Here is a 13,300-nt window from a genome sequence, read left to right on the forward strand (position 1 = left end):
GGCTTTTTCCACTGTTCTCAGCTAGGTGATTTAAGGCTGTCTGAGCTGAGGGCTGTGTGCTGAATTCCCGGCTGAATCAGCAAAACATCTACTTCAACATGTTCTAGCTCCATTCTTTGTGAACCCAAAGCTAAAAGCTTTTTTAAAAGATATGTTCCAAGATGAACAGGTCTGCTAGCTTCCTCTCCCACCACTCTGACTGCAACTTGCATTTATGGCCTTCAGCAACCACGTCTAACCTGCTACTCCCACTGCCTGACCTTCTGACAGATTTACAGATTGCTTGGAAAGAGATGCAAGATTGATTCTTAAAGATTGCTCATCTGGACAGCTCTCATTCAAGCACCCAGGTAAGAAAAATATCTGCACAGGAAGATGGATGGGGGAAGCTCATTTGGCTTAGGGCTGTGTTAAGGAAACCCTTGCAGGGAAATGCATTCAAAGATTACTGAAAATGGTGGATTTATAGAAAACCTTACTGCCACTCAGAGGAAATCCTCACTGTCCTGAATGCTGTTACGGAGTAAACTCTCTATGTTAAACCTGAGCTGTGAAGAGAGGGTGTGCTGTGTTATTTGCTGAAGAATGGCTGAGAACAATTCAGAGGGCGTTGGATAGCCAAAAGGACCTTAACTCACAAAAAAGACACAGTGTTCCATCCGAGGATAAATATCAATTACATGGACAGAACATCTGAAAGAATTACATCAAAAGCATCAAAAACAGACAAGCAAATGCTTCTGTTGAGGAAGTGAACAGTTCCCAGATTTGCAGTTTGTTCAGTGCCTTAGCAATTCAAAATTGAAAGGATAAATGCGTCACTTGCTGGAGTCTACATTTATCTCTGTACTAATGACAGTGGCCCTGTAACACAAACAGTGAAGGTGCAGGGGATTGCCTACGTAGTAATTGCAGCCACTACTAATTCAGGACTGCAAATGCGAGACTCTTTTGTACAGTAGCATGTATCTTTTTATCTCACTATGTCCTGTCACTGTCCTGCATGCAAAATTATAAAATGTAATAGTAAATGCTCTTTGAGAACTTGTTTGGCTATAAGAGATAAGTGCTTGGAACTATCTTCAGTCACTGTATGGTAGGGAGACATGGATCAAGCACGTCAGACCTTTCCTGCCTCAGTATCGTGCAGACTCTTCAGGGGAAGTGTTAAGAAAGCACGCAATAAAAATCTCCTGGGCTGGGCTTGCTGAGGCGCTGCACTACAGAGGCAGAGCTGCACTTCTGAGCATTTGCCCCAAGCAGTGAGGCTGTGCAGCTGCAGCCCTGTTCCTGTTTGCTCCTTAGCCTTTACCTGCCCGGCATGAGGGCGGAAGCATGCCACCTCTTCCTCTCAAGAGCAGCAGAGGTGTCAGCTTGAGGTTCCTGGCAAAACATCCAAAACAAGACAAACCCTCCATAACTACTCCTTTTGCTTGCAAGAAAGGAAAAGCAGGGTGCATTATTCTTCCTTACTGTTTGATAGTAGTATTTCTGGCACTAATGATCTTCATATTTCATTTTGCAGATGTTTGCTCCAGAGGGATTTCTGAGGCTGTATCTTGTCTTTCTGTTTTGACTGCTGCAAGACTTGTCTGGGCTCATCTTGAGCAAGCCACCTTCCAGACTGCAAGCAGTAGAGCTCAGCTGGGTGGATCTTGTGACCATTGCTGGAGTTCCCTTCAAGAAATTTGCATTCTAGTTAGTAGCTCTCCTCATCTTCCTTCCAAAACCTGTCAAATTTTAGAGGGGACTGCTGTGAGTAGAATCTGCAATTTCTTTATGTGATTATTTTTACCATGAGAACAAAAGAAATAATAGAACTTTATACTAAAAGAATAGCCTTTGGGAAAAGAACATTAAGGCTTAGATACATATTGTCTTGAGAAAGCAATACTGGGTGTGATGTGTTTGGTTACTGGTTATTATTTGATATGCCCTAACTTCAGCTTCTGGCCTCTCACTCTGTAGATGTATTGACGCACAGTGCTTTGTGACTCAGTCTAACAACAATGCTTTTGTTACTAAATTATAATGATACTGGGTTGATCCTGCAAGAGGATATTATTATTCAGTAGTCACAGGCTAAGTTTCAGGTTGAAAAAGCAGCTTGATACCCACTAGAAAGCCAGTGTACTATAAAACTAGTGTAGCTTTAAAGACAGTTAAATACTTGCACTTGTGAAAGAACTGAAAAGATTTGTGTTATTCTCGTAGAAAACTGAAGCCGTATTCACAACTGGGATAAGGCACACAAATTCACTGAAGCCAGCATAGCTTGTTTCAGCACCTGAGTCCGGTCCTGTGAAATCCTTTTCTCAGAACTTTAAGCCTAAAAAGCCCTGCCTCTTTAGAAGTCGGACATGTGCTAAGCAGAAAACAAAGTGTTTTTATGTTTGCAACAGTACTAAATGAATACAAATAGTATCACAGGCTGGGACGATGAACAGATTGAAAAGTATTTTAATGTAGGTAGTACCTCTAACTCCATAAACCTTGCGTTTCAGAAAGCTCTATGGCTTTTTTGCGGAAAAAATATTGCTGCTGTATAAATTTCAACTTAAATGAGGTGTCCAGAAAATAACTAGACTTAGAGACACAGACGTAGAACTTTTTTTAGACCACAACTCTTTATCTTCCTGAATGTGGCACAAGGTGACATTAGTAATGTGATAACTCATGGAACTTCCATCTTCAATAGGCTACTTAGCCATATTTCGTCTCAAGTCACTCAGACTTGCATTTCTTTTACCCTGAAAAATGTCTAAAAATTCAGAGATCAACAAACAGAGGCAGATGCAAAAACAGAAGTGCAGGATTTAAGAAATGACCACATTCAGGAATTGGGATGAGAGCTTTTTACTTCAAGTAAGAATTTCAAAGTCTTCCCCTTCTAAGATATTTATCAAACTTCCTGCACTTACCAGCATCAGTCTTGGTCAGCCTTTGGTCAGAAGTCTGTTGACTTCTGTTGACTTAGGGGCAGAGAATGAATTTAATCATTCAGATAGGACCTTTTCTCTCATGTCAGTAGTAAATTAAAACATTGCATAATGTTGTGCAGCAGTGGGCTTCTAGAAACATTACTTTGTCACTGAAATACTCTCCCTTAGTTCTCCTGTAATAGGTAGATGAACTATAAAGCAACAGAATTTGAATAACTGTCTCACCATATTGCCAGGAAAGGTAATATCTACTCACTTCTGCTGAGTATTGCCTCAGGCTTTTGTACCAAAACATCACACTAGAACTCAGTGTTGTCTAGTAACTAACACTGAATTGAAAGTGTTGCCACAGTCAATCATGCTCAGTTTCCAGACCTAGGTCACCAAAGCATGTAAAAAAGGATCCACAAGTGATGACTCAAAGCCAAAGATTTTTTTTCTTTTTTTCCTTTTTTTTTTTTTTAATTAATTCCTGTTTGTTTAGGACAGAAGATAAAATGTGTTTATAAACCAGAGAGTCTGTTGCAGGTGCAGGGGACTCTGTTCCAGCTGGCACTCTGAAAGATCAATTACCTCTATCAAAGCTGTTCTGCTGCCTTTGCTGTCTAGTTGCTCATCTCTGAGGCTGCACGGGAACCCTACACACAGAGTGAATTAAAAAGACCAGGGCTCTGTGTTCAATACCCTCTTCGAGTGTACAATTTAACCATTAATGCTACAAGCCCTAATTCTTCTTAATCTGATCAAATGGTGAGAAAACATAAAAAGCTTTCGAGTTTGAAATGACCTGGCAAGGGTGATGCTATTCTCAATTGAGAATGCAAATGAAACCATGTAATACAGTGCTATAATTGAGAAAGATTGCATTTTTTTAAGTTGTTGACCAGGAATGGATGGATTGGTAGGCAAGCTATCAAAGAACTGTTATGGAATACAGCTTAATAAATATTATTCTGCAATATTTTCCTGTTGCCTGTGAAGCGTTTCAGTGCTAAAGGGTGCATTGTATGTGGTGTTAGTAGGGTGTTGTGACAGCAATATTATCAATGTTTGTACAGGTTGTCACCAATACTTGAAATGACTTGTAAAAACAGCACCTTAATAATAATACCCTGCTACCATTACCGTGCTCTAGATGGAAATGTGCTTTCATTCTTTGGTACACAATCTATATATTACTGATTAATTTTCTACCTTCTTCCCATGGATGGTTTGCAAAAGACAGTGTTAACAACACTCTTAACAGCATGTGCAATCACATCATTTGTATGGTAAGCTGTACAGTTATATTCATGTTATAAGGTTGTTTTTTTTTTTTTTTTTTTTTTTGTTTTGTTTTTTTTTTGGCATTCATTTCTCATTTACCACCAAACACCCCACTAATTTTCATGGATGCATTTCAGCAAATACTTTTTCTCCCCAACATCTACTACACCTGATGGAAATGTTTTCCTCCCTCAAAAAACACACATGATCAGGGCTCCAAAACCAGCATGAGCTGATCTTGAACCAAAGCCTATTGTGTTGTTCTAAAAATATCATACTTTTGAAGACTGTTATCTTACAGTCTGGTAGAAATGTGGGACATAATTTACTATTACAAAGAAGCCTTCCATCTTTTCAATTAGAAGTATTGCACTTATCATTGCTGGACCAGGAAACTCTGAAGACTTGCAAGATTGAAACGATGATATCCTTCAGCCAGGAAATGCTGTTATGCTGCTAATGCTAGGCTGCGTGTACTCCGAATCCCACGTAGACGTGAATACAATGCTACAGCTGGCAGATACCAGTGACGGTGTATGCTCAGTAGGAGCTCTAGAACACGCTGTGAAATAGTTCCTCTTGTGTTCCTGTGCATGTAGCACACACAAATTCAGGTGGGAGGTGATCTGCAGACACCCGTTTAGAACAAGCTGCACGCAGTGCGATGAGGGCTGTGCACCCTCTCATCACGGCAGCCAGCCTACAACCGGGCTGTTTGTGGCACGGCTCCCGCAGCACGCCGAGGAGCCGCTCCTCTCGCTGCCTCGCAGTTCCATCGCTGCCCCCAGCTGCCAGTCGGATCAATGAGTTTTGCCCACTCATTTGCCCTTTGCCAAGGGTTTGGTTGACCTTTAAAAATGGAAAATCCTCCGTCTCCGACCTAAAAGTCCGCCACGAAGCCACGCGCTCTCGTCATTACTACTGACCACGGGCGCTAAGTGAGAGGACGTTCATCTCAGCGCTGCAAGGAGCGCCCACCGCCGCCCTCCCTCCGTCCTCACCCCGACTCGGGGCCGCGCCGACCCCTCCGACCGGCGACACGGCGCAGTCCGCTCCCCGAGGCAGGCACACCCGCAGACCCCGGCGGCTAAGCTCCCCCACAGGCACCCCGCCGCTGGGACACCCGCCGCGAGGAGCGGGCGCTTCAAGCGGGACGGCCGCGAAGCCCGATTGGCTCGGCGCTCCGTCAATCATCCCGCCGGCGCTCGCGACTGCGGGCCTCGTCCTTTTCCCAACCCACCACCGCGGGGCGGGGCTCACGCGGCGGCCCTCGCCGCTGTGGGGGCGGGGGAGGGAGCGTTGTGCAAGCGGGCGCTTGCGAGCCCCGCGCCTGTGCCTAGGCACCTCCCGCCGGTCCCCTTCTCCCCGCTGCGAGCAGCCGGGGCCTCCCCCATGCGGGAGAGGAGAAGGCGGGAGCTGCTGGCCGGCCATACCCGGCGCCCGGCAAGCCGGAGCCGAGCCGCCGCCGCCGCGCCGCTTCTGCCGCATCTCCCCGCGGCGCGCTGAGCTCTGCCCGTCGCGCCGCCCCCTCCCTCAGTCTTTCCACCTCCACCCCGCCGCCTGTTTTATGTTTTTTTATTGTTTGTTTTTTTTTTTTTTTCGTCACCCCCTCACCTTCGGTTTTCATCCCGGCCGCGAGCAAAGTGTCTTCATGAGCGCAGAGGATGTCCGGGAAGCACTACAAGGGGCCTGAAGTCAGTTGTTGCATCAAATATTTCATCTTCGGCTTCAATGTCATCTTCTGGGTGAGTGGGCGCAACCCCCGGCCTCGCACCGCGGAGGTCGCGGCGGCTGCGGGGCGCCCGAGCGCGGCTGGCGCGTGACAGATGGGCGCGAGGCGGGCTGGGGGGGGGGGCGAGGCCCTCCGCGCCCCTCACGCTAGCGGCTAGCGGCGTGCCCGCGGCTCGTGCCGCTCCTCGGCCCTCCGAACGGCTTTTGTTGTAGGTGCCGAGGGGCTTTCTTGCTTCCCCCCCGCTTTTTTTTTCTTTCCCTCGCCCCCTTTTCCCCCAGCCCCCGACTGCTTTGTGGTAGAGGAGCAGCCAGGCGCGCAGGCCTGGGGAAGGGATGAATCCGTGGGGATATCGGCACTGAAATATGTATGTGCTGAACGCAAGAAATCAAAGCCTCAAGTTCTGCTAGAGGTGCTGTTGGCAGGAGCGGTTACACAATGCCGAGCTGTGCGTGGAACGGCGTTATTCTGCTCGGCCATCAGCGCGGAGCGGTACCGGTAGGGGGGCAGCGGCTCAGCCGCCTGTTCCTGAGGGGCGCTGCGCGCACCGCAGCCCCGTGTTGCCCCGTTCCAGCAGCGGGCATGGAGCAGCAGAGCCGTATGGCGGGATGGAGCCCGCGTAGATTAGCGCTTCTAGCATCTTCTCAGTTTGTTGGCTCTGAAGGAGAAGCGGCTTCTTTTGGGTGTAAATTCCAAATTTTGGAACCACAGTGTGAAGGTGTGAACGATTAATCTTGTGTGTGCATGGACGATGAGTTCTTAGCACTGTGTAGAACATGAAAGTTGGGTGAAGGCTCTTACGTGTGCAATCTCCACTTTTCATGAGGCATTCCATTTAGCAGTATGAACTCCAGCAGGGTGAATGCCTTTCTAAGGGATAATGAAAATACGTTGGGTACGTATTTGGTATATTGGCTTCTTTGGACTATAAAGGTGGTTTGGGTCAATTAAAAAAACAAACAAACAAAAAAGACCCACCACCACTGTTTTTTTTTTAATGAATGTAAGTGATGAAGAATGAAGGAGAGAAACCTTGTCAGTACCAAACTTGCAATTATTACTTTGGTCTTTATCTGGCTAATAAGGACTTGTAGTTCACCTTATGTCTGTGTGCCTGGGAACTAGAGGTGCCTGGTGTGGATGATTTGGAGGGACAGGATTTTTGATCAGTGACACTCTCACAGTGAAATGTCTTTCCTTAATCAAGGAGGTGTGTTGCTAGAATGAAGTTGGCTGCAGTTATGTGCCTTTATGTCAAAGTTTGCTTGACCTACGAATGAGTATCCTGACCCTCCTGTGCTGTGTTTTTATGATCTGCTCAAGTTTAATGGTCGAGTTTGCTGTGGCTCTCTTCCTTCATCTGTTTTTTCATTTTGATTCCCGTGGGCATACACTGCTGAGAACACATATGTTTTTCAGGAGGGAGCAAGGCAGTGTGAGGACACATCTTGTGTGACGTGTCCTTGAACCAAAGAAGGAAGATAATGATGAAACACACATAAGTGTGTTATCTTGCTCCTCCAGGCACGCAATGCGATAGACACCCTGTAACTTTGTTCACTTCGTTCTCTGAAGGCAAATTTGCAGATGGTGGAAATAGGGAAGTGATATCTTCTTGGTACTTAGTGGCTGGTTGTTTTCTTATTCCTCTGTTGAGGCTGGCATGTGCAGCTTTTGCTTGGTGCAATGGAATGGGTTAAAGGAGATCTTGCTGGGCCACGTGGCTTTGTACTGCTGGAGTGGTAATCCAATGACCTGAGCATATCGCCTGCTCTGCCATTTGCTTGCTGTGTGGCCCTTGCTTACAGATTACCTGTTTTGCAAAATGCAAATCGTCTGGTGTCCTTGGCTAAACATCATGAGATCCACGCTCAAAAAGCACTTTATATGACTTCAGTCATTTCTTCTGTTATCTTTTTATGAGGTAGCTGCATTCGTTACCATGGTGGGAAGTGAGACAGTGACTCTTGCAGAATATATTTTAAAGTTTTTATGGAATTAATAGTAATTGTTTAATATTCTATCATGAAACTGCGTCAGAAAAGCTGTAAAGAAAAATTGGAGGCTTGGATGTTCACAGAAAGTGAGCATCAAACATAGCCACTAATGTAGTCCTTATGGATAGATTGAAATGATAAAGAAGTCATTGCATTATCCCAGTGACACTCTCCTGGGGTCTTGTAGACATTTAGATATGTGGAACACCTTTGTTAAAACTTTTGAAGCTTTCTTATATGCTGGTTTTAACATAACCTGTTAAATTTTTAATGAAAACAAATGGAAAAAATACCCTCTATTATGCATCATAAAACAATGGTCTAAAAATAAAGAGAACTGAGTTGGAAGAGTAATGGTTTTGACAAGAAAATTATCAGTGCCTTGAATAAAGAAATATTGTAGATCTGCTGAAATTTTGTGGGAAATAATTGCTTGCGTTTGTTAAATGGGAGGTATTACAACAATACAGAAATTGGGGACTTTGTATGCTGCAGAATATAGGCAAAATAAATATCAGATTTTTTCTCAGTTTTTATTTTGTGCTAATATCTTATTTCTAAACATATAGGGGAATATATATATATATATATATATATATGGCAGATCTGTTGGAATAATTAGTATGGAAAATTGCACTCTAGTGCTCTGTCTTTAGTTGTGACTAAAGGAAAGGTGACACGATACTCTTATGGAGATAGTCGTTCTCCACCCCAGGCAACTTGCCCTTGTCTCTGCATCTCATAATGTTTTAGAAGAGAACTGTATCCTCCAAGACTGTGGTAACTCATGTTCTAGGCATACTTGCCAATTTAATTTTTTTTTTTTTTTTTTTTTTTTTTGCATCCAATGCTAGGAAGCAGGTAAATATACTGACAGTTCTTGTTTGGAGCTCTTTGAGGTTGTGGTGCTCTGTGGAAGTGCCTGCTTGGCGTTTGCCAGTGTAATGTTTAGGAACTGAGACCAAATAGGCACAAATATATTGTGATGAAAAAGTAGAATTCAGTGTTTTGCTTTCCTTTCCGTTGCTCAGCTGCCATTGTGCTGATTGTTCATTAGGGCATGCTCCTGTGCTTTAACTTGGCCAGCATAATGCATACCTTTGTAGGCTGGTGGAAGAGTCGGTGCTTTTCAGTCAGCCTTTAAGTCTTTATCAGGGTGAATCATCATGTATTGTGAACTAGATAAGACCTGCATGCATAGTGCAAGTTAAAAGAAAACAATTGTATTGTTTACTTGCATTCTTTACTGACATATTTCCCCTCATCCCATGTAGTTGTCCATGTAGAATGATGTCAAAGGTCTAATGCAAAAAATAAAAGTACGTCGCCTTGCTTCTAGAAAGGCAAGAACCATTTCCCCTTCTTACCTTTCTACTTCTGTAAGACAGTTTTAAACTGACTTTTAGTTCCAAGAGGTGCTTTAAATTCCTTTCTGTGCTTTACTGTGCTTGATGGGATCTGTGAATATATACTTTCATTTAAATTAGAATTTCCACATCAGCTAGAAGTCACTGACCCTAACTTAGTAGGAACAATGTGTAGAAAGCATTGACTCCTCAGACTGCAACTTTTACTTTATCTGGTGATTCACTTGAAGTCATGCAGCGTGCTGCCATTATGACGCATCAGAATATTGCAAGTCATGATTTGTATTTTAATTTGCTTGACATGTGCTGGTTTTGAGGGTAACTGTAGAGGGGTCTAGATAATCTCCTGAAGTACCAGAACATAGCAGAAAGAGAACTGAATGAAGTTATGTGTGTTGTGGGAGAAGTGATGGGAAAGTGTGCTGACCTTTGAGGACAAGAAATAGACTGTTTATTGAATTTTGTACATTGTTGGTAGTTTGTTTTCAAAGGGGCAGAAGATCATTTTCTCATGCCAGCTACTTTTCAGACATCCACAAAGGAAGTTTTTGTTATGTAATTTTGCCTTGCCACATTGGTTTAAAAAAAAAAAAAAAAAGTAAATCCACATAAGGCTTGTTCCATGTGGCCTTCAAATGCGTTCTGTAACACTTGATCTTTATATATTTGCTCTTTCAGTGGAAGTGAATGACATTCTGATCACGTCTCCCTCTCTCTACTCCCCCCCCCTCTTTTTTTTTTTTTAATAATCAGATTACTATTACTGTTACGCTTTTAAAATCTAATATCACCAGTGACTCGGAGAGCATTTCATAAATGGTCCTACCAGAAACAGAACGGTTCTTGTCTGGAGAAAATGTATAACTGTTTTGTAACATAGAAGGGTAGCAATGTACATTGTATGCGTTGATAAAATTGATGCATTGTTGTGAGTTTGGGAGCTCTGAATTGCTGGGTATGTCTTTGAGCAGACATAGCCCTTTAAATGCATACAGAAGCATGTGGTGTGCTCTGCCTTCCCTAGTGACTTTGTTACAGAGCATATCATTGGTTATTGGGAAAGAATGACATGAGGAACATGGATGAAGCTGTCTCCTTCCTAAGTGTTTGTGCTGCTCAAATTAGTTGTTTATAAATATGTTATTGTTTTAAGCTCTTTTATGGTTGGGGGTTTGTAGAAGACTGAATAAGCCTAAGGACACAAGACTAAGAACTAGGGAAAAAGCACTGATTGTGGTTAATTGTGTAACTTACTGTGTTAGATTTCAACATACTTAACATTATTGGAACTATTAAATGCAGCTTACATAATTCTGCTGTACAGATGGATTTGGTAAATGTATTTACCAAACTCCCACCTTGTTTCACCTGATGGCTTATCTACTGCAGAGCACTGAGAATACATTTTGGGTCTTCAGCGTTCCAGTCAGAGAAAAGCTGATGAGCAACACCCTGAGTATGTGCAGTGGCAGCACAGTACTTCAGCGAGTGAAACAGTTTATAATTTTTTCCTAATAAAGGTAGTAGGTCCATGTTCCAGAACACTGAATCTGATGAAGAGGAGACTCAGGGAGTCTCCTTCTTTGGAGAAGAGGAGGCTCAAGTGAGACCTTCTTGCTCTCTTAAAAGCTACCTGGAAAGGAAGCTGTGGTGAGGTGATGGTTGGCCTCTTCTCCCGTGTAACTAGCAATAGGACTAGGAGGAATGGCCTCGAGTTGCTCCAGGGGAAGTTCAGGTTGGAGATCAGGAAAAAAATTCTTCTCCAAGAGTGGTCACGTGCTGGAGTGGGCTGCCCAGGGGGTGGTGGAGTCACTGTCCCTGGAGGCTTTCAGGGAACATTTAGATGTTGTACTGAAGAACATGGTGTAGTAGGAAATGTTGGTGATAGGTAGATGGTTGGACTGGATGATCTTGGAGGTCTTTTTCAACCTTGGTGATTTTATGATTCAGTGAAAGTAAACATACCATCCTAATTCACTAAGATAACCTCTTTGTGATAGGCTCTTCAATAATATATTTATCATGTATGTGCATACTCAACTATTCCATATGATACAAAGGCACACAAGGAAAGCAAGCAGCTGCTATGCTGTGGAAGAAGGTGGATTTTGAGCCCATATCAGGTACTGCAAATAGATGTAGGGGTAATTTTCAAATTGATTTTATTTTTCTTTTGTCTTATGTGGTGTATGGGAACTGCTGAGTCACGGCCTGAACCTCTGATTGATCACCTGAGGTGAGCAATGAGTTAGGCACAGGAGCACAGCTGGAGGCAATTCACCTGTGCTGCTGGAAGTGGTGGAGCCAGGCTCCTTCCTCTCCTAGTCCCATTGAAGAGCTGGCTGCCAGTGGGGAAGGATCTCTTTTGGAGATCCCTCCTCTGGAGTTTTGCATTGAGCCCAGGGTGCTGGTAAGCTTTCTACCTATTCTCTTTTTATTATTATAATCTGCTTTGCCAAACTCTCTTGTTTATTTCATAATTATAACATCTTTATATTCATTGACTACACACGTGGGAAGTAGAAATAAGAAAAATGCGAGGAACTTCTATCTTCTCCAGTGCAGAGGAGTTTCCAAGTATGCATTCTGTTTTTAAACACCCTTACATTTAATTCCTCAGATTACAATACTCCTGAAGTACTTCTGTACTTTTTAGCAAAATTTAATCTCTATTCCTTAAACTCTGTAAGATGCAGTAGGTAGTAGTTGGTAGGGGATGATACAATTAGTTACAATTAGTGAAATACTTCCAGGATACTTTCCTTCAAGTTCCCTTGCTACAAATAGACTTCTTGTAGTTAGAACATTATAGAATGTTTTTGACACCAAGGTCACTACTGTCTAGAAATCCAGAGCATCATTAAATGCTCACAGTAGGTGGGTACCTCAGCGATTTCTACTCCCATAAACCAAGGGCACAAACCAGTGAAGATCTGCTATGGGCATTTGGAATATTGTTTTGCTTCCAGTTAGAATAAGAGGTGAAAAAATATTTTTGACCCAAAGAAATATGACCTAATTCTGCCAGGCAAGGAATTTCAGTCTAAAGTATAATCCTGTGGGGTAAGTTCAGCCTTATACTTTGTGTTGCCCAAAATATGTAGCACATTTCTCTAATACTTGTCTAGCAGCAGGACTCTAATTGTTTTATTGATAGAGGCAGAAGTGAAGAGCTGAGCAATTCAGGAGTTAACCGAACTCTGTAGTGACCCCGAAGTGACTGTCACCATTAACCACAGAGGTGCACTGCAGTAAAGGAAATTGGCTTCAACTCTTCTAAATACATGATTTCATGGTTAGGATTTTGTAGCGACTTTGTATTTAAACACTTTTTTTCATATTTTTTTCCAATATTAAAACAAGAAAGAATTAAAAAAAAAAATAAAAAAAAATTGTGTGTTGTTTTTTTTGTTTGTTTGTTTGTTTTGTTTTTCCTAATGTATTGAGATGCAATCTAGCATACTTCTATAGTGCGAGGTCCAGGAAAACATAGATTTTTCTCTACTGTTTTGAGGCCTAATTTATTTTCTATTGTACTATTGTACAAGTTTGGAAAACATCCCATTTCTTGTGAGTTTGCTGCTGCTCCTGCCAAAAAATATGTTCCCTGTTGGCTCCCTGTGGATGTGGGTTTCCACTGATTTCAGCAGGACTTTGCACAGGCCAAAGGGTGGGTTGGGATGGCTGTCACTGTTGCCTCAGTGCCCTGTGTGTGGCTGCTTCTGTAACCAAATCTACAGCCATTCACCTTCCCCTTTACTCTCACATTTAATAATGTCACTGACACACTGGGGTTTGCAGTCAAGGGAGCTTGATTTGGTATCAAACTCTGACTCATTGTGATCTCATATAACCTCCAGATGGCCTGACTTGTGGAGATGCTCAGAACAGTCAGCTCCCACTCCTTCAGCTGTAGAAAACAAATGAGGCAAATGGCAGTAGCAGTGTTTATCTTAAGACACATCAATCTCCACCTTCAGCTAATGTTTCAACTTTCCA

At 43.0% G+C, this 13,300-nt stretch overlaps 1 protein-coding gene across 2 annotated transcripts in view; it reads left to right on the forward strand.

Annotated features, from left to right (window-relative positions):
- The first annotated feature begins 5,480 nt into the window (after positions 1–5,480).
- The window catches only part of TSPAN5 (tetraspanin 5), a 79,876-nt gene continuing 72,056 nt past the window's right edge, over positions 5,481–13,300 (forward strand). The window contains exon 1 of one of the 2 annotated variants that reach the window (XM_052682146.1): positions 5,481–5,953. In XM_052682146.1, coding sequence (XP_052538106.1) covers positions 5,873–5,953 — 81 coding nt within the window. In that variant the 5' untranslated portion in view covers positions 5,481–5,872. The remainder of the gene's footprint in view (positions 5,954–13,300) is intronic. The other variant, XM_052682147.1, reaches the window with a different exon arrangement.

This window comes from Tympanuchus pallidicinctus, unplaced genomic scaffold, assembly GCF_026119805.1.
Source record: "Tympanuchus pallidicinctus isolate F22 unplaced genomic scaffold, pur_lepc_1.0 scaffold2, whole genome shotgun sequence".
Taxonomy (NCBI): domain Eukaryota; kingdom Metazoa; phylum Chordata; class Aves; order Galliformes; family Phasianidae; genus Tympanuchus; species Tympanuchus pallidicinctus.